The sequence below is a fragment of the Ciconia boyciana genome, chromosome 9, assembly GCF_034638445.1.
Source record: "Ciconia boyciana chromosome 9, ASM3463844v1, whole genome shotgun sequence".
In the NCBI taxonomy this organism is placed as follows: Eukaryota; Metazoa; Chordata; class Aves; order Ciconiiformes; family Ciconiidae; genus Ciconia; species Ciconia boyciana.
The window spans coordinates 23,422,818-23,446,514 of record NC_132942.1 but is presented as its reverse complement, the minus strand read 5'-3'; the positions used below and the strand labels follow the sequence as shown (position 1 = coordinate 23,446,514).

At 46.6% G+C, this 23,697-nt stretch overlaps 1 protein-coding gene across 4 annotated transcripts in view; it reads left to right on the top strand.

The window, feature by feature from the left end:
• The window catches only part of RANBP10 (RAN binding protein 10), an 85,522-nt gene extending 63,601 nt beyond the window's left edge, over positions 1 to 21,921 (top strand). For 2 of the 4 annotated variants that reach the window (XM_072872115.1, XM_072872118.1), the window contains 8 exons: positions 2,577 to 2,689; positions 5,386 to 5,494; positions 6,289 to 6,437; positions 8,572 to 8,767; positions 10,178 to 10,302; positions 11,201 to 11,346; positions 11,824 to 11,935; positions 14,126 to 21,921. In XM_072872115.1, the coding sequence (XP_072728216.1) occupies positions 2,577 to 2,689; positions 5,386 to 5,494; positions 6,289 to 6,437; positions 8,572 to 8,767; positions 10,178 to 10,302; positions 11,201 to 11,346; positions 11,824 to 11,935; positions 14,126 to 14,256 (1,081 nt within the window). In that variant the 3' untranslated portion in view covers positions 14,257 to 21,921. Of the gene's footprint in view, positions 1 to 2,576; positions 2,690 to 5,385; positions 5,495 to 6,288; positions 6,438 to 8,571; positions 8,768 to 10,177; positions 10,303 to 11,200; positions 11,347 to 11,575; positions 11,707 to 11,823; positions 11,936 to 14,125 lie in introns of those variants that run through there. The other 2 variants (XR_012044078.1, XM_072872116.1) reach the window with 2 other exon arrangements.
• Positions 21,922 to 23,697: the final 1,776 nt, after the last annotated feature.

Sequence of the window (23,697 nt, the reverse complement as noted above, 5' to 3'; positions counted from 1 at the left end):
AGGTTAGACCTTTCCTTTTATCACATGGTAGCAAAGTGTCTTCGAGAGACTTTGCTGAAAGTCTCTCTGAAATATCTTTGAACAACCAAGTGGACTGCAAAAGCATCTCTTTTTTGCCTGCTTCCTGACTCCCTCCAAAAACATCACCAAAGTAGAGAGCCATGACTTCCCCTTACAAAAGCTGTTGATTCTTCTGCAATAGTTTATCCAACTGGAAGACCAGTTTATGCCTGTGTTTGTTCCTTGTCTTCTCCAGAATTGTTTCTTCTGACATGCATGGTTGTGGTGTCAGGGTCACTGCTCTGGAGTTCTTCATACCTCCTTTGGATTTCTTTTTAAGAATCAGTATCACATTTCCCATCTTCCTCCTCTCCGTAGGCAGGCTTAAGTCAGAGCTCGTCCTCATGTTAGAATTACAGCTGTTTCAGGTTGGAGCTCCTTTGGAGCTCTTGGGACAATGTTATCTTGTCCTGTGGCTTTGGTAGGTTTCTTAGTATCTTATTTCATCTCTAACTGTGCAGTTAAGCATCACAAGATGCATCACATCATGCATTCATCTGTGTTGCATTCCTGGATATGCTGTCACTGGAGAGGCTGATCTGACAAGGTTTTCAGGTGCTTGAAACCTTGAAAGGGACTCACATGGATAACTCATCTTCTTTGTGTGTTGTTACAGTCTTATTAGGATCTCTAATCTTTTTAGCTCTTGCCATGAAGAATCTGAGTAGGAGTCATCTGAGACTTGAGAGCCTTGAGATCAGCTGGTGTGGTTGATTATGGGCGAAGGAATGGTGTAGGTCCCTGTTTCTGATAAAGTGGGAGGACGTTGTATTGTTCATTTGAGAATCTAAGTGATGCTATACAGAACAAGGAGAACTTTATGTAATTTGTACAGAGAAGCGTGCAGTCAAGTTCTGTTTTGAAGAAAAGCCACAGATGGTACAAGCCTCTCTACTACTGCAAAGGCTGCTCTAGGTAAGAGAAGCACCCCTAGGTGCAGCGCAGAGGTAGCTGCTCCTGTGATTTGAGCACTTCTGCTGTCAACAAGTTTCAACTGTGGCTCCCAAGTGGTAAAAACTATTCCTTTGGAGAACCTGGGATTCTGAAAGGTTTTTGTTGTCTTCATGAACATGTCACATAGGTCACAGTGGAGCACGATAATGTTCCCCCAGAACTTCAGGAGAGGTACCCCTGTTTGCATACATACTGCTGAATGTTTGAGAGTGTGCAGCACTGCTGTAGTAAGTAGCTGAGACACAGAACTGATAAGTCATTGCTGAAAATTAGCTTGGCATAGTGACCAGCATGTAATACTGCTGTGTACCCACACAGGGATGCTTCCTGTGATGTCACAGGCAGAAGTGGCAAAGGGAGGAGCTCAGTTTTTGTGCAGCTTTGTAGAGCATTTACGTTTTCGCAGTGTTGAGCCTCTGACTCTGGCTACTGAATTACACTGAAGCAAGAGTTGGCTTTTTCCCTCCGTTCCTGCCAGCCTGGATTGCTGTGTTCAGTGTTTCAGCCTGGCTGAGCCAGGGCGACCTGGCTGCTGTGCTTGACACAGAGAGGGATGCGCTTTATTACGCCTGTCTGTATCTTGCCAAGGGCAAAGGGCACGTCTTGTACCAACAGTGGTCAGAATCACTTGTTTTTAAAACAGGTTTTAAAAATTACACACCTGCGTACAATGTTACGCCTGAAAATTATTGCTGACTCATAAAATACTTATTTCTTGTACTGAAAGTAGCAAAGTTGAACACATGTTTTGATCTGTGACTTGATCAGATCAATACCAGCTTCATAATGAGAAATCTATTTGGGGATTCATCACTAAAAGCCTTGAGATCCTGTGCTGGCATTTCAGGTTTTGTTGAAAGTCCAGTGAGCCTTAACACTTACCTGAGATATCCTGGGAAGGCACAAGTGCTCTAGAAATGGTCTGTTCAGAAAGACGTTTTTATTGTGTTTGTTTTCTGACAGTGATACTACTTCCTCACCCACCCCCCAACATTTTTTGAAAATACAACGTAATGTTTGTAAAATCAATGCTGACAGTCTACTCTTTGTAAATCAGCAGATAAAAGTATCTGTTAACGTGTAGAATTCATAAGGAGATTCAACTACCAAAGATATAATTGCTGGCAAAATAAGTGATGGAAGAAATTCAGGACCAGAATCTCTTTTTTTTTGAGATCTACTTGAAAGCCATGAGCCTCTCTGAGGTTCAGATTTTATGTCTATATAGAATGTCACTGGCAGTAACACAGTACTGAGCTCTTACAAGTCACCCTTGGAGAGTAGTAATTAAATAAATAAATACCATGTATGCACTGGGAGTCTTAATTTTTTTCCCCTCCTGTAAGGTGAATTTAGAGCCTCCCTCCTGTTTGCTGAGGACCAGGTGCCTGTCTTGTAAATTTGCACTGTCTGGACCCAGAAGTAGGACCGTGGTCATGTTCTAAGCAAGCTGAGTTTGGTCACTGAAATTGCAACTTCTGTTGTGTTGATTTTTTTCCTCCAGTGTGATTACTCTGTTTTACCAATGCCTCTTCATCTATTTGTATTTTCTTATTTTCTAGTATGGTTTCATCATATTTGGTTCATCATGGGTACTGTTCAACAGCAACTGCCTTTGCCAGAGTCACAGACACCACAATCCAGGAAGAACAGGCCTCAATAAAGAACAGACAAAGTAAGTCTCTTGGGTAGTCGTTCCCAAAGTGTGGCATGCTGGCCACATGTTATCTTCAGGACTGTGCAGAGAAGATTAAGTGCTGTGGAAGTAGAAGGCTATTCCACGACAGTACAAAGCTGTCCACAGCACACTGCTGACTTAGTGTTGCTGCCTGTGGTTCAGTAGAGCTTGAGGACCACGGCTGGGAGTGCTTTTCCTGTCATCACTGTGTCTCCTCCACCCTCTGCCGTCTTTGCCTGAAGAACTGCTCTATTCTTTCCTTTACCTATCTGCTCTGAGAAATGACCTGCATGCCTGGCAGTTTGATTATGCTAAGTTGCCTGATGAACTTGTTTAATTTTCCTCAGTCTTGTTGAAAATGAATAGCTGAATCCTGGAAGAGACGAGGTGAGCCTCAGCTTTGAGTACAGCAGTTTCACACATCAGGCTAAATGTAATACCCAGGGCAGAAGGTGCTTTCTTGGAGGTAGTGCCAAATTGGTGGAGAAGGGAACTGGTTACCTTGGACTTTACCTGAACTGAGGTCACTCTGCACCAGAGATCCCTTTGGATTTGGGTTCTTCGATGCAGTCTGTTGCAGCAGGGGCAGTTTCATTAGCATGGTCATAGGGACCCAGACACATCAATCTATTTTGACTACAGCTCCCAGAGTTAATGAGTATTCCAGTCCTTTTGCACATTTTGTCTTCAGGTAAATTTTTCACATACTAAGGGTTTTGCAAATTCACAGCCAATGTGTTTAGCTCACACTAGGTGAAGAATTTGTATTATGTGTCTGTTTCGGTTACTGGTGTTTCCTCCAAAGTGGTTCATCTCTCAGTGGCTGTAAGTGCTTTTGGTTCCTGCAGAATAAGGCTTGCAGATTTCTCCTGCTGTGCTTTTTTTTTTTTAGCTTTTCTATTCACAGGCTCAGCCTGCAGAATCACAGAACATTGGTGTGTTTTCTGCATTCTCCTGGCTGTTGAATGGGCCAAGTCCCACTCTGTCCATTTACCTTCCTTTTGTGAACTGTTTCTCATGTGACTGTTACGCATCAGGAGCATCATGCCCCTTTGTAGCTCGCACTTCATACATTACATACGCTTAGCCAGCATTTGGGTTCATTTGGGGACTCTGCTTAGTACCCAAAATAACTTGTAGCTGCTGCCCATTAGTGATGATGGGCTTTGTGCTTTCCAGGTCATGCATTATGCAACCCTGACCCCAGCCAGTGTTCTTGCTGGTGTGCTTTTAATTGGTAAAGCCTTATGGGAGGCACGCGAAACAGTGCAGTCTTGCTTGTCTAAGGACAGGTGACAAGGTAGGTGGAGGGAAAGAATATAGAGCTCTGAAGTTGGGGCTTAAATAAAAGGTGTGAGGAAAACACAAATGGGAAAACAAAAAGAAGGAAAAATATAAAAGGCAGCAACATCTGTGAGAGTTGCCAAACAAGGCAAAGAAGAGAGCTGTCAAAAGCAGTCAGATGTGAAAATGGACGTGCCAGTAAGTAGAAGAAACAGAGTGAAATGAAGGAGACTGTGCAACACACAGTGGTGTGAGAGCCATGTCTTTGGTTTTAGCTTTCAGCTATGATAACAAGCAAATAGACACTGAGAAGTGGGAGCCAAGACAAGTCATTGCAGATTGTTACTGGAGATTGCTAATGAGGATCACCAGGCTGGGCTTTCAACTGCTCATGACTTGCAAAAGTCACAACCTGTTGTTAGAGCGTCTGCTTGCAAAGCACCTCACAGGCGATTCAAAACCTCCTCTCTGTTGTTTGTAAGGAGTCCTGGAAAAACGGAGAGGGAAGTGCAATGCATTTTTTGTTTTAAGTACATTTAGTTTTTAGTTTTAAGTGCACTTAGAAAAAAAAAGAAAATGTGAACCTCTGTAGATGAGCAGCTTCTCTGAGTGTTCAGAGGTGGGATCTCAAGTTAAGTCGTGCACTTGTGTCTTCTGACCCACTGAAGGAACATACGTGGGACATGAACACCCAGGATGATAGATGGCTTCTGCCTTGTATCTTTGCACCTCCTAGAAGCGTACAACTTGTTGAGCTGTTTCTAGCTTAGTCAATAGCTGATTCATGGAGCTAGCTTACAGGTGCCACATCCTCATTGCAGGTCAGGTTACTTCTCTGGGAATACATTGAGGTGGGACTTGCAGGAACCCAGTCTTGTTGGTATAATTACTTCTACTCAGAGGTAGGGATATTGGGGAAACAGTACTGTGCTGTAGTTTAAGCCCACAGACCCTCTAAGAATACCCTGCTTATCTGATGCTCAGCCATACATACGCTTCCAAGCGTGAACCAGAGGATGTAACGTAGGGGTGACCTAGGGGCTTTCCCTCTGAAATGGTAATTTCCCCAGCAACCTCCTTGCTCCCATCCAGCTGTCGTGTCCTGCTTTCTTCTCCATTGCTGCATAGCTCTGTGACTAAAGGACTAAAGTCCAAGAGCACCCCACCCCAGTGCACCCACTTCATCTTTCAGATCCTTCTACTCTTGGTGTTTCTGAGCTACTAACAGATTCTCCCTCATTTTCACAGACTTTTCCTCATGCTAATCCATAATAAACACTGTGGTCCCCAGTTCTCCCTAGCCCATGTGCAAGGTGGTAGTGGGGAGCTGTGTGGCATATGTGAGACAACTCTTCTGGCCATTCTTGTTGGCCAGTCCTGTGTGTCAATAGGTCTCCTTTTGCTTTCAGGAATACAGAAGCTAGTATTAGCAGGCAGAGTGGGAGAGGCTATAGAAACCACCCAGCAGCTCTATCCTGGCCTCCTAGAACATAATCCTAACCTGCTCTTCATGTTAAAGTAAGTATGAATAGCTTTATACTCCCTAATGCTGAAACGTGTAGATGAAGGAGAGAAGAAAGAGGCAGTCCAGCCATCCAGCCCATCTGTACACCTTGGTCTGAATTCAAACTGTTTGAGATCCCTTTGGGAGCAGGTGGGGGAGGATGTAGGTTCAGTCCTTTGCACGGTGCTTGTAGCAATGTAGACGTAGCCCTTTGGTTGCTGCTCAGACCCAGTATGGCTTTGCCTCATGAGGTCAGGCAGAGGTGGGTCTTCCCAGCCTCCTGAGTTGTGTCAGGACAGTTCCCAGTAAAGCTAAATGGGGAGCTGTCCTCACCGTCACCGTGGATATTGCATTTTTTACCCTTCCTTGTCTATTTTCCATTGGACACCAGTATTTCTAGGTTGTTGGAGTAGTGGGAGAACTATGATGTTTGGCAGATTTAATATCTTCTCCCTGAAAAAAACTCCCACAATTCAATTTTGGAGTACCTGCAGAGGTGGTGGAGATGAAAGCATGCTGTAAAGGATGCAGTTTCTTCTTAGTGCAGTGAAAATAAACTTGCTTTTTGGGAATGTCTCAACATTAATTAGCATCAAAGTTGCCGTTTCTGAACTCCTTCCTTCCACAGCATTATCAGAGCGCTTGCAATACAAAGGTACCAGCAGTCTGGAATGTCTTTTTCAAAGCCAAGAAATTTAACTCCTATGCAGTTTCTAGGACCTCTCTGCTCAGTAATGAAGGAAACCTCAATGCAGAGCATCCTGGCTGTCACGCACCCTTTTCTCCTCCTTCCCTCCTATGAAATCAGGTGTCGGCAGTTTGTGGAGATGGTAAATGGGACAGACAGTGAAGTACGTTGTTTCAGTGCCCGCAGCCCCAGATCCCAGGACAGTTACCCCGGGTCCCCCAGCTTAAGTCCTAGGCATGGATCAAGCAACTCACACATTCATAGTACCGGTAAGTGTGTTTTCTGTGTCTCCTGGTGAGAAGAGCAAATGTTAAAGGTCGACTGCTGTCCATTACCCGCTACTTTCTGTACTTTATTCTATGAAATGCTCCTTTCCTTTATGATACCCAGCTGAGAGGACATATTGTTGTCGTGGGTGTCTCTATAATGTTACAAAATTGGTTTTGCATTAGTTATTTTCCACAGACAATTGTCTGCAGAGCAGATTTTTTTCAGAATAAAGAAGCTTTTGAAGGTGGCCTTCTAGTGCAGGCACTAGTGGCTCAGTGTTTCACTGACCGAGCTGTAAGAGGAGGTCTGGAAGATAAAGCCTGTTTCCTGTACCTTGGAGTCTGCAAAAGAATTGCTTTCCAGTAAGGACTGAGCAGAAGATGCACTGTTCTGGCCAACTGAGCAAAAGGTTAGGGGGATGCCTTGAATGAGAGCTTCTTCTCCCACGGACTCTACCTTGCAAGCTCTAAACATGTGGGAAGGGGACAGTTCTGTACCTGCAAAACCCATCTTTGAAGCATCAACTCTTTGCAGTTTGGGGAATGAAACTTTAGGATTTCAAGTGGAAAGAACAAGATAAACCAGGACACCCAAGCTATCTTCCCTAGGTAATTATTGAATACAGCTTTGAAGATGGAGTGGGCCAGGGAGTATGACCTGCAGAGCCCCTGAAAACAGTCTGAGCTGCTTCACTGAGCTTTGAGCTGCTCACAGCCATCTGAGTGTATTTTGTTTCAGTATTCCTGCTGCTGCATGTGACAAACTGTGGACAGGCAAACATTTAAGGGAAAGGAAGACAGTTGCTTGAATGCCTCCAAGCTGTCACTCACCTTCCCAAGCTAGTATCTTTGTTTTCCTATATTGTGTTGCGAGAAACCCTGGGTATGTTTCTCTGTCTAGATAGTCAGAATGATCCCATCAGTCCATAAAAGCTCTTGGTAATACCTGTTTTTGACCAGGAGATGCCTACATTAAAAAAACCTGCAATGCAAAGCAGAATTCATATATATTTGTCTCCATACGTGGGACACCACCTTCCAGTTCTCTCTGTCAGACCGTGGTGCTTTCAAAATAGCGGTAACTTCATCAGTCATGTTTCAAAGATTAAGCAGAACTGTTGTGCACAGCCTACTGCGTCTTTGTCATTAAAATGCACAAAACAGCCTTTTGTTTGAATCTTTGTGTTGTTGTGATAAAAATATAAATAAATTCCCTAGCTATAAATATATTTGTGGGATCAGCTGATGAATTTGGATATATCACCATCACTTCTGGAGGAACAGTCATGCCAGGTCACATCATGTAGTCAAGATCCTGTGGTCACTATTGGTTGCCTAGGAAGAAGGCAAGCCCATAGTGAGGTTTTTCCAAAATATTATTTGACCCCCTAATGATTTGCAGTTGTCTTCTTATTAAATAGCCCCTGTAAGTTTAGCCAGTAATTTTTGAATCCATATAAAACTTGTGGTAATGACTGGAGATTTGTGTCCTGTGTCAGCAAGTTCCACAGCTTGATGAGCACCTTTTGTGGGGGAGGGGATGAGATTTCAAGCCTGACTCTCCTTTCAGTGATGTCTGTTCTCCTGAACGAGGAAGGTTAGCTTGTGCTTTTTAAGAGGATTGTTGTTATTTGCTGGGTGTTGTGTGAATCAAGTATATCCCTAATGTAAGATAGGTTGTGGAAAGCCTGGGAAGTTCTGCTTGCAAAGAGTTCTCCTTGTGCCCCGATTTTCACCTGTGCTTTCATAGTTTTCCTGGATAGAGGGTTTATGAGAAATATTTGTGTTTGTGAGAAGAGAGTTTGTAAACTTCTTTACAAACCATCCATGTTTCATATTTCAACAATAATTTCTGTGCTTGTGTGAGCTGGTTCTGCTGATCTCTTATTTGCAGCCCATTTTTGGAACTTCCTTAAGCTTAGATGTCGCTGGTGAACAGTGGGGTTCCTTCCGTATTAATTTGTTTTTTCTCTAAACCCTATTGAATTTAAGAATGATGAATAATAATTTAAGAATCTGCAGTAGTATTTTGCTTTCTTCCTTTGGGGTCAGCTTCTCTTGCTAAATTGTTGACTTCACAATAGAGTGATATTGTCAGTCTGGTCTCATTTTTCCCTTTCTTCTTGACTTTCAGGAGCAGATAGTCCAACCTGTAGCAATGGAGTCATGTCCACAAAAAGCAAACAGAGTCACAGTAAATACCCAACACTGAGTTCATCATCTTCATCTTCCTCCTCCTCCTCCCCCTCATCTGTGAACTACTCTGAGTCCAATTCTACAGATTCTACCAAATCTCAGCAGCACAGTAGTACGAGTAACCAAGAAACCAGGTATTTTTTTTTCCTTTGTAGATGCCTGAGGAGGGTGAGATAGTGGGAGAGGGCTTTCTGAGGAGCCAGAAGGGCATCTGTCCTGCACTTGTGAACAACAGAGTAACTCTTCTTATCTACAAGGTCACTACTATTCCCAGCAGACACAAGCCTGTTCCAGTTCCCCTACTCTGGCTCAGGCTTGGAGGCTTATCTCTTAAGGAATATTATGATGCTTGTTTCAAGCACCAAGCTGTCCCATTAAACTGATGCCATCAGAGCCCAACATGATAGTTTGCATAGAAGCTCTCCCATTGAGCTGTTACTGCTGCCTCAGCCAGTCGATTACTGCTGCTAAGCAGCTTGCCTGCCTTTAGTGGGTGATGCAGCAGCTCAAGTGATTACTAGGCTGGTGCATTGCCCTCTTGAGTAATTTTCTTGGGCTATCTCTACCGGTTGTCCAGTTCCTTACAGACAAGTCTCTGAATCAGCAGTAATTTGTTTCATGCTTGCGACAGCAAGTCAGATCTTTAGAAAGCCTCCCTTCTCCAAGAAGCCATAGGCAGTCCAGGAGAAGGGGATAGTTAGTGCTGCTTTTACTGGAATGTGGAGCATATTGAGCTGTGGTGAGAACTGAGCTTCCTTTGGGCTCACTTTCCAGGTTGGTGTTGCAGGGGTGTCTGAGGCCCTGCTGGAGCAGAGGATATCCTTGTGATTAGTAGAATCTCTTGCTAATTGCAGCTAGCATTCATTCTCTGTGTACTGTGCTGAGCACAGTTTGCAGGACAGTTTGTAGTCTCTATCATGACCTCTTGAGAGCCATACAGCATGTAACTGAGTGAGAAACACTTGTTCAGACTCAGTTTACCAGAATAATTTGATAATGCTGGATTTATGATTCTTTTTTTTTAAATGTAGAGCCCAAGTCCCAGCAAGATTTTCTCATCATTTCAGTTAATGAGCAGTTAATCAGCAATCTCATTCAGATTGCTGTCTTGAACATTTAAGCCTAGAGTCCTTGTATGTTCTGTATTCCACTTTTTGCAAGGGTTGAGGGCTTACCACAGCCAAGATTTCCCTCCTGTTTAGTATGTTAGTATGTTACCTGTTGTCTGACTGCTGTTTCCTGTCCCAGAGATGACTGCTTCCTGAAGGGAAGATGATAAGCACTCTGCACCTGTAATTATGACAGGCACTTTTGGAACAGAAACCTATTTCATAAATTGTCTTCAGAAGCCTGCAACAATTTTTGCTATGCTGAATTAGACCATCTGGCTCCCTGTAATCTAACTGGCACCTTTCCTGGTTTACTGGCCATTGCTGGACATCATTTGTATCTGAGCTTTTAATACCATCATTTGGTATCTGAGCTTTTAATTTCTTCCCTTTCTAATTTAGACATCTGACCTTTCTTTCCTCCTTTCACCTCAGTGACAGTGAGATGGAAATGGAGGCTGAGCATTACCCCAATGGAGTCCTGGAAAATTCATCCACCAGGATAATGAATGGCACCTACAAACATGAAGAGATCCTGCAGACGGATGAATCCAGCATGGGTAGGGCCTCAGAGGCAGGCAGGGAAAAAGGGAAATAGGAAGAGTTGGTATCAAGAGCTAAAACTGTGGTTGGATTGAGGGGAAAACACATGTAGTTTGGGTTTCTTTCCCCATGCCAGTGAATGAATTTCTCAAGATGCCTGTTTCACGGGGAAAATGAATCTGTCCTGGAACTAAAACTAGGTCTGGCTTTTCATAGTCTTGCAGCAGTGCTGGTGATGTTGTGGGGCAGGGAAAGGAATAGGAGTCAAAGGTTTGTTCAGCGCTGGCCATGAATTCCAGCTCAGAGCAGTCCTGGCACTTCTTCCAGCTGAGGAACTGAACGGAGCTGTGAAAGGCTGGCTGATGCCTAGCCGCAAAGTGTCCTCAGCACGGTGTTGTCTGCTACAATTTGTTTGTGGGTGCTTTAGCCAGGAGGGGGAGGAAGAATTTGCTACACTACCTCTGAAACTGGGGAGTCCTCCAGTTATAATGGATCTTGTGGCCACCTAACACTGGGAAGTTGGTGGCGTTGGCATCTCTGACTGAAAGTTTTCTGAGTCCAGGATTTGTTAGACCAGGGGTTTCCGTCTTGTGTACGCTGTAACACACATATTAAAGGGTAACACAGCTGGAGTTGCAAGCTCCCATGATTTTATCAGAATACTTGATTTGTAGGTAGTCCTTGGTCAATAAACAAACTGACCTCAAGTTTTCCCTGTACCTAACAGGTGCTATGAAAAAAACACTACTGGCTGTTGTAGTGCAGCGATCAGAAGAAGCTTCCACTGGGATAAGCTTAGAGCAGGGAGCAGCTACCTGCTCCAGAAGGGGAAGGAGTTTATGGGTAGCATGGCACAGAGTGGGCAGTGGTGGGGAATGAGAGACAATTGTTACTTCTCCACTGCCTTTCCTCTAGAAGACAGCTGCCCCCAGAGGCAGCTCTGTGGAGGGAACCATGCTGCCACAGAGCGAATGATCCAGTTTGGACGGGAGCTGCAGATGCTGAGCGAGCAGCTTTGCAGAGAATATGGGAAGAACACAACACACAAAAAAATGCTTCAGGTAAGCCTGGGCCTTGTGCTGCATCGCAGCAGTTCCTTGGGCCAGGACTGGGTGTGTGGGTTCTCTTGCAGAGCTCTGGGTGGCTCCCACTTCTGCACTTGGTGAGGAAGAGGGGTCCTGCATGGGGATCAGAGGTTGAAACTCAGTGAACGTAGAGCATCTAGACCCAGTTCTCGGCACAGGAGAGACACATACAGCTCCTGCCTGCCTTCGCTCTTCTTCTCTCCAGGTGACACTCTACCTGCCTTCCCGTGCTGGCTCCCCTGCCAGGTGGAGGGGGCACCCTCTTTAATCCACTATCTTGATGGCCCAGTGTGGTCCCTTGCTGCAAAGAAGAAAAGGGCCATTTCTTTTCAGGAGGTAGGCACCTGTCACCTTGGCAATGGCAGGAGGTGCCCCAGCTGACAGACTCGGCAGTTTTCCTGTGTGTTTGCAGCCATGCATGACCTTACTGTGCCTTTCTGTTCTCTCACACAGGATGCATTTAGCTTGTTAGCTTACTCAGACCCTTGGAACTGCCCTGTTGGTCAACAGCTGGACCCAATCCAGAGGGAACCTGTGTGTGCTGCTCTTAATAGTGCTATATTGGGTAAGGCCCGGTTCCTATGTGAGCACTACCCACTGGACATACCTGCTCTCAAGGGCTGTCCTGTGGCGGGCAAGCCTGTGAGTGTTAGGGAAAAATTCAGAAATACTTGTGTTTAGCCTCTCTTTCTGTTGCTGGGGAGTGACAAGGCAGTGATGCAGGGAGGGAGGCAGGAGGGAAGCCTGCAGACAGTGGATCCTCCTGATCTGATCTTCTTTTGGCTCCCTTCCTTGGGTCTTCCTCAATGCTGCCTCCAAGGATGCTCCTTGGGATTTTCTTCCCCTGCTTACTGAGGAAGCCAAGATGTCTTTGATGCATTTCCTGCCCCTCTTCCTTCTTGCTCCAAACCCACCTGAATCAGTTCACTGGCATTAGCAGGGCTCTTTTCCATGCTGTTTGGGTTGGCAGAGTTTTGTCCTGGCATCATCCTGCTTTCTGGTAGGGAATGCAGTTGCTCTGTTGCAGCAGCTCGTAAGTGAAGCCAGTTTCCATAGTGTTGGCTCTAAAGCAGAGGGGTGCCATAAATCCAGTTACCTTTGAGCTCATGTTGGACATGCAGAGTTAAATGGGTCTGTCTTCCCTTCGAGCATTGTCTCTGTATGTTCCCATTGTGTGCTATGGGAGCTAGAGCCTGCTAGAGCCCAGAGAGCGTGGCTGCCTGCAGTCCAGTGTTGAAATCGGGGCTGTGGTAATGGTCCAGTGCTGTTGCTCTTTCCCAGAATTCTGGTTGTAACTGTGCTGAGAGGACCCTGTTCTGTGCAGAGATCTGGTTATAGGTTGGTTTTCTTCAGATAGCAAGACAGCTCCCCTTTTTCTGATGAGCTTTGCTCTTTGTGTCAGCAGGATGGGTCATGGTTGGATCCCAGGTATAAGGAGTCTCTTGCCCTCCTCTGTGTCCTCAGAGCTGAGTGTTTATGCCTGCTCTTCTATTGCCCTTAAACAAGCACGTTCCTTGGCCCAACAGCTTGTCGTCATTTACTCTCCTGTCTTGAACCTGGTGTAGTAAATGCAATAGCTTTCCCTGATGGAAGTCTTGTGCTTGCAATCAGTGAGTTGCCATGTTGTTGCTGACCCTCCCAGCATCTTCAGCTACAGAAAATCCCATGGTGGAGAAATGGGTATAGTGATAATTAGGTTATGGCCTGCCACCGGTCTGCAGGAAGTGAATTGTTTAATTCTAGGCAGGGCCCTTGATCCTGTCACCAGACCGTGCACATGCTGTGTCATTGCTCAGGTAACTTCACAGGACACTCCCCAGTCTGGGTTAGCTCAGTCCATCCACAGCTGGCCAAACGCTGTCTGCTGGACAGCTTCTCTGTCTCGGAAACGCATGCTTGACTCCTGTGCACAGTCCAGCTCACTGTGCCCAGATGTATTTCCTAGTGGGTCTGTGCACCTCATGTTGAGTTTGCCAGAAGGAGATTTAGAGATTTATCTTCTGGGGGAAGGAACAGCTTGATGGACAAACCCATGAGGGCTCCTGTTCTGTCTGAGGAAAGGAACAGAAATGATATAGTTTGGTAAGGAGAGTCCCTTCCCCTGACAGTCAGTGTGGGCGGGTGTCCAGCAGGGTGGCTCAGTTCAGTCATTGTTTGTCCGGTGCTTGAGGAGCACGGACAAGTTGCTGAGGGGTGTCACCAGGGAGACGTAAAAGATGGTGTCTGGACATGCTTTGTCACACAGGTCGCAAGACACTTTGTCTAGCTCAGCTGAGGATTCCCTCTTGCATACATAGCAAACATGAAGTTGAAAAGAAGCAGTGACCCATGAGTGAGTTTGTCTAGAGCTTGTGTAGACTTACACAAGTGGGAGCGATGGAGAAGTTGCCTCTCACTTGGTGCCAGTTTCTCCTGCCTTTCCTTATTCTTCCATGCTTTGAGGGTTTTCTGGCAGACACTGAGGTAGCAGGAGCTCCACTACCTTTTTCTTGCTCTGGCCACCACAACAGGACTTTCTCAAAGGCCCTGTTGAGCTGTGGCCCCATGTGAGATGTGTCATGGGTGGTGAGGTCTGCAGAGGAGCAGCAGTGCAGAGCAAGCATTACTCAGGAGTAGCTTCCTTCCAGAGACAATGCCTTCTGCCAGGGATGCTGGGCTTGGTGCCCAGGTGGGACTGAGAGGGACCCAAGTGCAGGTGAGCTGGCATGCAACCAGGACACCTCGTCTTAACAGATTTCTTCTTTTGCCCCCACAGAATCTCAGAACCTGCCAAAGCAGCCTCCGCTGATGCTTGCCCTGGGCCAGGCCTCGGAGTGTTTGCGGCTCATGGCTCGCGTGGGCTTGGGCTCCTGCTCCTTTGCCAGAGTAGACGACTATTTGCACTAGCCACTGGAGCAAGATGGAGTTGAGATCGTTGAGTGCTGCCCTTCACCCTCCGTTGCTGCCACTCTACATCACCACCTCATTCGATAGCCTGACCTCCCTGCCACCAACACCCGCTCTAGCGTGCGCACACACACACACACTGCCTGTGAAAGGATTGAGTGAGTCCCTCACTGTGTCGCTATTCCTGACCCCAGGAACGACTGGCAGATCTTACCTGTCTCCCTGCCATTGCTGCGGCTCCAGCGGCACTCAGTATTTCGCTGGTTATTCTAATGTAGCGCCTTCTGATGTAGGGATTTCTCTTTATTTTGATTTGAGTTGTTTCTCATGGATCCACCAGTATTTTATCTGGAGAGTTTTGCTGAGCTGGTTTCTGCTGATTTACTGAGGAAGTTCATCAAGTTGGTGACAGCTTGTTCTTTTCTTCCCTTCTCCCTCCATCATGCACTTACAGCATCATCTTCTGTGGTAGTTATCTGAACTCTTCTTGCAGTGGCAGTTCAGAGGGATTTTTTTTATTTTATTTGAATCCTGTTTATTAAAAAGGTCTCTTCCACCTCCACAAAGTCATTGATGTATTTATTGCCCACAGACTCGGTCCCAGCCATACACATCATGCAGCCCCGCAGGAGGTAGGTGAGGTAGGTTCTGTCATGCACTAATGATGGGAATTGGAGGAGCTTGGTCCTTCATGGTGCCTGCCTGCCTCTCTAAGAGCACAAGGCTCTCAAACGCTTATCTTTGTGAGTGGAAAGAGTAGAAGACTTGACATTGCCTATGTTAGAGGCTGCACTGTAGAAGCATCTCACAGCCCTGAGAAATAGGTACATCCAGCTCTCACAGCAGCTAGAGGGACAGGACTGATGAATATGAAGTCATCTACCACTGTATTGGTAGAAGCAGGTCATGTTAGCCTGCAGGAAACATCCGTGGGTGCTGGCTGGTTGGGCTGTCGGTTTTTGTGTTAAAACATAAATCCCCCTTTTTCTCCATATGGGAGGGCTCTGTCACTAAGACTCAATAATAATTTACTGAGACTCAATAATATTTAATAATATACTAAGACTCAATAATATTTACTGACCCCTCCACGTAACACTGATCTAAATGAGCACTTCTGCATTTTGGAAGTGTCTTGAGAACACTAGTGTGAACTGTGCTCACCCTTGCAGGTTGCACATGCCAAGATCAGGTTGTGGGTTAGGGTCAGTACTAGCTTTGTAAGGCCTGAGCCAGTCAGAAGGAAGCAGCAATGTTTCTTTAAGGATTTCTAAGAAAATTATTTTAGTTTCAGGTTCAAAAGCGACTAGCAAGCATCTGTGGGTGAGTAACCTCCAAGTAAGATGGACTAACATGTCACTGCTGCAGTATGTATCAGGCCCAGGGACTCAAGTGCTGCTAAGCTTTTGGCATTCAAACCATCTGCCTGTAAGTGTTTCTGAGCATGTACTCTGAACTGGCGAGGCCATGTAGCAGGACTGCATGCTTTGCATCCTCTGGTGTACCATTAGGAGACTTCAGGTTCAGTCTGACTGCATGGGAAGAATTGTAATGCTGCACCAAATGAATTTTAGGTCAGTAGCTCTAAGGAGGACCCAGGGGAGCTCAGACCCAACATGCATTTTAGTGCTGTTCTTGAAATTTTTTTTTTTTTTTTTTTTTTTGGAAGGCTCAGTGAAAGATTAACAGATTGTGTTGAAGTTTGCCCTTAAAATGGAGGTTAGCCTGTGCCAGGGCTTCAAGCAGCAAGAGAGCTTGTGAACCACTGAAGAAAGGAAGGTGGTGTGTGACCTCTGTGCAGTAGCCCAGAGCTTTAAGGATTTGCTGCATTTGCAGGCTTGATTTGCAGCTGGAACATGAGGTCTGAAATCAAGGCAGAGCAGGGGAGCAGGTGTCCCCTGCACTGCAGAAGACAACTGTGGCAGTGAATGTGCAGATGGTGTTGGAGGTGGTTGGGAATTCCTATCACTACCTTTCGGTGAAGGTTTTGAAGCAGTGCTAGAGCCCTGGTGGTCTAAGAAAACAGGCAACAGGAGGTTTAGAGATGGAGGAGATATTTTTATTAGATGAACTCGTATAGTGGAAAAAAGCAGAGGGAGCTCTGCATACCAAAGCCTTTCTTCTGGGCAGACAGAAGCAGAGGTCTGCACTAAGCAGAAGAATTTAACTTGAAAATCTGGGGCTTCTGTTTCAAATCTGGGGAACAGCACATGTGCCTGAAAGCTCATCTGTTGATTTTCAACTCTGCTTGTTGTCCTAGTGATGGATATTACCCCAGCCTGCAGTCCTTACCTCACTACAATTGCAGAGACACTTTAACTCAGTGGGCAGGCTTCCTTTCTGGAGCCTCTGATGCTGGACCTGCCAGGCTGCCCAGCCTAACCCGTCGTGCCCCAGTGCTGTTGCTGAACCTGAGGCAGCATATGAACTTGCCCTGGTGAGAGATTCTTCTGCAGGCTCTCCATTTCTTAGACCCAGGCTTAGGGCACCACTGATGGGCTGGTTGTGGGTACTTAGGTTGGAAATACTGTAGTACCTGGCTTTGCCTTTCACATTTGGTGACTTCCTCTGCTGTTGGTCACCATTTAGCTTGCTGCTGTCCGGCTGCAGTCGGACCTGTCTTTCATCTTTGTAGCAATGCCATCTTTATCTATTTCTGGGTTTTCTTTTTCCTTTAAGCCAAATCTGTTTGTCACATGTCATAGTAATGCCTCACTTGGTCTCTCAGCAAAGCTGTGCTGACTATCCTTGAGCATTTTTTTTGTTTTGATTTCCCTTTTGCTACAAAAAAACCCCAAGAGATGCTCCTAGATACCCAGTTATTCTGGTGCCAAGAAATGCGTGATGGGATGGTCTCTCTGGCTTCTCGTGGAGACCGTCCCTGTGGTAGAAACCATCTTGCTTTTGTGTCAAGGTTAGTGCTGAGAGGCCACACTCTTAATGATGATCAATTGCATGTAGCAGGGCTGAGCCACCCTTCCTGCCTCTGACAATGTGCATCACATAGTGGCAGTAGATCCCTGTAGACTAGACAGCAGTGATGCTTCCACTTCTTGCACTCACTAGCTCTTGTACCTGGTGTCCTGATTCTGTTTTTTGGGGAGTGCAAAGGCTTTTCTGCTGTGACATATCTGTCCCATACCTGTTGCTTGTTTTTTTTTCATTTCAAGTGTTCTTGCAGTTTCACTAGTTGTTTCTGCTTGTGCTCAGATTCTGACTAATGTGGTCATGACTCAGTGTGGGGAAGAGAAATGTGTTTGCGGTGTGTGATGGAGGTATAGGCTTCAACCTACCACTGATTCCTAGATGAGATTTCTGACTTGGTTTTCCCAGGTTATTTTTCAAAGCCCCTTCCTTGGTCTTTCAGTGTCCCTGGCTGCTCCTTGATGGTTCCTGTCAGCTGAGACTTGGTTTGAATTGTTGCGGTCATTTTAAAAAATGAACAGAACTAAATTGATTTGAGGTCTTTAACTTTGAATGTGGTTGTACACCTAACCTGAGGCTTCATGCAGTTTAAAAATTACTTTTATAAAAGCGATTTGGGATTTGTTATTCCAAGTGCCTCATGCTTTGCTCGGAAACAGATGAGCTAAGAACACCTCTCAGCTAAGAACAGCTGAGACTCTGCTTCATCTGGGCAGTCCCTCACAGTGTCGCTTCTCCCAGGAGTCCTTCAGTAAAGCCATGTAAACAATTGTGTAGCCCGTAGTAGAAACTGCTGGCTTCCCATTTCTTGGTGAGGGTGACAAGGTCTCAGCTTGTCATTGACCTTCTCAGCTTGACCTTGTCAAGGTCTCAGGTCTCAGCCCTGCATTACAACGCTGATGGCATTGGATATAGGACTTCCATCACATGAGGTTGACACGTAGGTTGCTCTCTGCTGGGCTGACTTCAGATCCTAGAAGGTTTTCCAAACCACAGCCAGACACTGCTCACAGGCAACATTTCTTGCCCCACGGCCCCAAGGGAGGCTTTCTAGCTGTGGCGTCCTTCCCGGGACCTGTGAAATGCTGCAGCTGTAACAACTACACCTTTTCCAGCTCTGCCATGTCTACACAATCATAGGGTCTCGGCTCTCAACTGATCAGTCCAGTGTCACCACCAAAGAGCTGTAATCAACACAGTGGGAAGCACCCTCCAGCTGTGTACTCTGGACACCAACCACTCCACCTGCCTTCCTCAAATGCAGCAAAGGCCTCTCAGAAGGATAACATTTCACAGGGACCTAGTGGAAACCTCCTTTCAGGGGTGGTGAACATCATGGGCTTTGGTTTTGAGCCCAATGCCCTGCCTTTTAACATTTTGGGAACTCCAGACCTAGAGCCTTGGTTAAAGTGTCCTTCAGTGGTTCTGCAGAGAGAGCTTCATGGAGCTGAGTTCCATCACCAGGCTTTTCTCACCGTGGACAAGGGTTTGCGCTGTCCCCACAAGCAGTGAGTGAGAGCAGTCGCATTTACAGTAATATGGGAGAACTTTGGAGTGAGATGAGGGATCGATTTGGGAGTTGGAGGCATTGGACTAGCTAGGATAACTGCTTCTGGGAGGTGTATCCACCTCATACACCTTGCACTCCAGCCTCTGACCATCTTAGTGGTCTCTGCTGGATGCATTCCAGTTTGTGGACATCTCTCCTGTACCAGGGGAGCCAAATCTTGTTCCTCTTGGTTCTTCTTGTTCCTTTTGGAACCATCTTGTTCCAGACGATTCCTCTCACTGCTCTGTGATCCTATGCTAGCAGGTGTTTAACAAAAGCTGATTCAAGACTTGCAGGGTTGAGTGAGCTCTCAGTGAAGCTCTCCTGTGAACGTGGAGGGCAGCAGTCTATTTCCCATTCATTAGATGTGCTCTCAAAGCCAGCTTGTCTTGGGAAAACTTCTCACTGCTACCAAGTTTCCCTTCTTGCTCCTTTGCCTCCCACAATCCCAGTATTCTCTCACTTGTGTGACCTCCAGAAGTGGTATCTGCAGTGTTTGGTGCTGCAGGAGCTGCTTTGGGACCAGGGTCAGGTCTGTGGCCTGTGCCAACAGTGCGTTTGTCGAGCATGGACATGGCAACTCCAACTGCTTTTCCTGGGCTTGCTTCTGCTGCACTGGCCTAAAGGGGCAGATCTGTGTGGGACGATCCCTTTTTGTCACCGTACAGGATCCCATCAGCCTGCAGCTGGGCTGGCTTTAGCACTTCTGCTGTTCTTTTGGAGTCTGGTTAGAAATTAAGCCTTTGCATATGGCCAGCAGAATGGAGAGGGACCTCCAGAGTGAAGCACTGAGTACATGGCATCCAGCTGTTGGGGGAGGTTGTCAAGTGGCTGCTCTCCCTCCCCTCCAGCCCCTCCCCCCATGTGTACCAGAACTGTAGCTCATTGCTTTGGGATACATGGAAGATGTGTGATTGTTGGTGCTATAGCCTGTTTCTATTTCCAGCATCCTGGTGGTGCTCACCGTGCTGCTGCCAACTTGATTCAGACACCAAGAGATGCAGCTGTGACTAGTGTGGATAATGGGCCCTTTCGGGAGTATCATTCCTTGTGGTTGCATACACCTAGGATTTTCCCATCTGCTTCCTTATTCCTTCTGCTTTTCTACAGTGACACCTCTACCTGTCCTCAAGCTGTGTCCTTATTTTTCATGTAGTCTTATTAAGGCATCTTTACCATTCTTTAAATAGCTTTGTTCTTGAGGCTCCCTTCAACAACTGGAACAAGCAGAGCTGGTCTAACTAGCTCTGGGGATTGAATTTATCATTTTCCTCCTCAGGCATGATGAACCATCTCCTTCTCCAGCAAAGCAAACCTCGTTGGATTGCTGTGATGCTGCTGTGCTTAGGACCTTAATACTCACATAGCATGTGTTGCTTAGATGCAAGTTTCAGAGTTCCTTCTGCCATCATGGGGTTGATTGAGAAGGTGAACCGTGATAGCCAGGCTACGTAGCAGTGTGTAAATGCCATGAAGCTACATGGTGCACAACATGGTATTGGGAAGTCCTTTCCATGAAGAAGCAAGTGTGCAGTCTTCAACTGCCCCACAGGGCAGCAAGTGGAGAGGTCCGTCACGCTTCAGTCCTGGGCGCAGTGAGGCCCCGTGAAGCTGGTCACAGCATGAGAGAAGGAACACGTTCCTTGGAAAGGTGGTCCTGGTCCACCCGGGAGTCCCCTTTGCAGAGGGAGCCACTTCCTTCAAACCCTGCCCGTGTTAGAGCAGCTTGAGTGGTGGATTCGGAGGGGAGTAGGTCTCTTGTAGAGAGCTGGTGTTGGGACTCCAGCTGTACATCTCTGTCCCTAGATGTTTCTGCAAAAGGGCTGAAGGGGAACATGACAGGGGACATGTGCTGTGTGCTGCTGGGACCCTTCTGCCCCAGAAGAATGAGTGATGGAGGGAACTGCAGTGCAGCAGCTCTTACTCAGAGCCATACTGTGAGCCATGTCCCATCTGCCGCATAGGTCAGAGAGCTGGAGGAAGTGTTGGCGGGGTGTGTGTGGGGGGAGCTACAGCAGATTTGGGGAGGAAAGGGGAGCAGTTGATAGCCTGGAGGCCTCTTCCAGAGGAAGCACTAGCTGCTCTCCACCATCCTTCCCTGCAACAAGAGGTGGCAGGTGATGGATGAGTGAATGTGGCGTGTCTGTCCCTCTCCCTGCATCCCACACTAGAGCTCAGAGCCTGCAGCCTTGAGCTGTAGCAGTGCCCAGCAAGCCGAGGGTTCATCCAGGCTTGAGGAGTGCATGTCCTGTCAGCTTTTTTATTTCCAAGGGGGAGGCTTAACTCTCTCCTGCTTGCAAGAAACTGAGTCCTCACATCACTGCAGAAACATTCCTGGAGGCCATGCAGACCTCTGCTCCTTGTTGAACTTCCCGTGGCCAGGCAGACACCTTTTCTCTGGTCACTCCACTTGAGTCCAGGCATGTGCTCTGACTCCTTTTCTCAGGAGGGCTTTAGCTGCATCCTTCCCCCGAGAGGGAGCACAGGGGATTTTTACAGGCTGGGCTTCTCACAAGCTCAAACTTGAAGAAAGGAGAAGGAGCAGCAGCTCTGGGGATGATCAGGATTTTAAATAAAATTTTAAAAATACAAGTGTGGTGACTCTTCCAGACCAAGGACTCTGCACAGGCATTTGATGGGGATTGTCTCTCTCAGTCCTACCTGTGCATGCTCTTCATGGCTCTCCAGACAGGGGAGGCAGAAGGAGGCTGCTGGCATGTGAAGCTCTTGCACACAACCTGTTCGGCAGTGCAAGCCCCAGGACCTGCCCACCACGCAGTTAACTCTCTTCTGCTGGTTGCTCAAAACTCAGGTATGAAATGCTCAGCTGGAGCATGGGGTGTGAGGTCTTTGCAGGTTTCCAACCAGCCCTGGAGGAATGACCACAGTTGGGCTGCGACAGAGCAGATCTCCCTCTGCCGCTCCAGACTTCTCATCACCTTTGGGGGGGTTTCTCCTCTTTGGTACAACATCGGCTAAATGGACATTACACAAATTGTGCACATTGGTTCAGTCTAAGCTTAGTATTTGTGAATTAAGTTATCTGATGCTTCGCATGAAAACTTCAAAAAGGGGAGGGGGGGGATTTTAACTGAGAAAAAGCCTATGGAAATATACTGGAAATATGGTAAAGAAATTGACGTTCTGCTGTATATTGACAGAATTATTTTTATTAAAATACACATCCATGTGCAAGAGCTAGCGTGGAGCCGTGTGCTTTGTCAGTCTCTGCTCGCTGGAGTTGTGCTGGGGAAGGTGAGCGGTGGAGCTGGCACAGGCATCAGCTTTTGTCCCCTCCGACGTGGGATGCGGTCCAGCCCTGCCTGAGCAGCTGTCAGGCAGGGCAGTGGGGTGGTTAGTGCAGTGATTCCCCATGGCTTGGGAGACATCAGCCCTGGGACTGCCCGGTGGAAGGAGCTGGGCTCTCCTCAACAAGGATGAGCTGGCTCCAGGATCAGTTTTCCCCATCCAGGGGTAAGCAGATGCCAGCAGAAGTGTGTCCCTGTCATTCCATGGGTCCCTTGGTGGTCAGGGCAGGCCCTTGGCTCAGGCATTGCCGCCTCACGTGCAATTATTAGAGGGAAACAAGCAATTATCGCTAAGACTTTTAAGTAAGTCCTACCCAGCTTTGATAACAGGGTATTTAAGGGGCAGTTCATGATGCAGCAGCTGCCAACACCTATATATATTTCTGCTGACACCTATATATATTTCCACTATACCATTTTCTCAGCATAGCAGAAAGCACATGATGGCTGTTCTACAAAAATTCTTACAAAACAGCTTCTCCCACAGTTGCTAAGCCCTGCCAGAAACGGTGGAAAAGCAATGCTTCCAGTGCATGCTTGTGATCGAACCCCTAGGGCAGACCCTAGACATTTTCAGTCAGTGCCCTTTTTTCATGGACCACCTCCTGCATCTTGAGTCCTGATGCCATGAGTTCAGTAACGGTCCCAACTGGCAGCAGCTCAGTCGTCAGCTCATGTGAGTGGTCCCCAAGCAGAAGGTCCCTGGGGTCTGGATGAGTACTGAACATCACTGCAACTCCATCCCCTGTCACCTAAAACAGGCCATCAGGGTGGTAAAATCCTCCGGAATAATACTGGCGTGCCCAGTGGAGTGTTGTTTTATTTTGTTAATGAAGGGATGGAGACTAGTAAAATCATAATAATGATTTTTTTTTTCATCAGAGGCTGCTCTGTAACATGGACAGACGGCATTTGTCCCACACTTTCATCATCACCTTTCTCATAGAGGGTGCGATGTGTCATCCCCATAATATTCCTAAATGATCTGCTGGTCTTCCTCAACATTTTCACCTCTTGTTGGCAATAGCATCTTGTAACACCTTTCACATCTTGTCAACACAGCTCTTTTTGCAGGTCAAAAATTTCCGGATTGGCTGTGTGCCATGGCAAGAATTGCTTTTTCTCCTTGAGCATCATGTTGTCCACTTGTAATATTCTGGTTGTGGGCCTACATGATTTTGATTTTCAGTGGTGTTTAAAAATAATGCAGGAAATAATCTTTGCAACCCTCAAATTTGAATGATTGCAGAAGGCTGCTTAGTAAGAAAAATGTTTACGGAGTCTCTGAAATACAGACTGGGGGTGCCATCCACAAGCTTACTACCTTGTATGGCTACTCACACATCCGTTTTTTCTTTCAGAAGACAACATGGCCATCATAGCCCTCAGGGTTATGTGCTGTGAAGCTGTAACCCTGGAACTTTGTGTCTATAAACAGACATTTTTCCCCCCAAATCTGATTCTGGTTCAGCTTTCCTTTCCACCACTGCTTCATCCCATGGTGCTTATGATTTGTCGACAAAAATGTCATTTGGGATGTTTTTTGCTGTCCCCTGCTACATTCACTATCCTAGAAAATACAACCCTACCCTAGATGTTTTCTAATTGTGAGCATGAAACACTGATGAAGCTTTAGGTTGAGGATCAGTCCATGACACC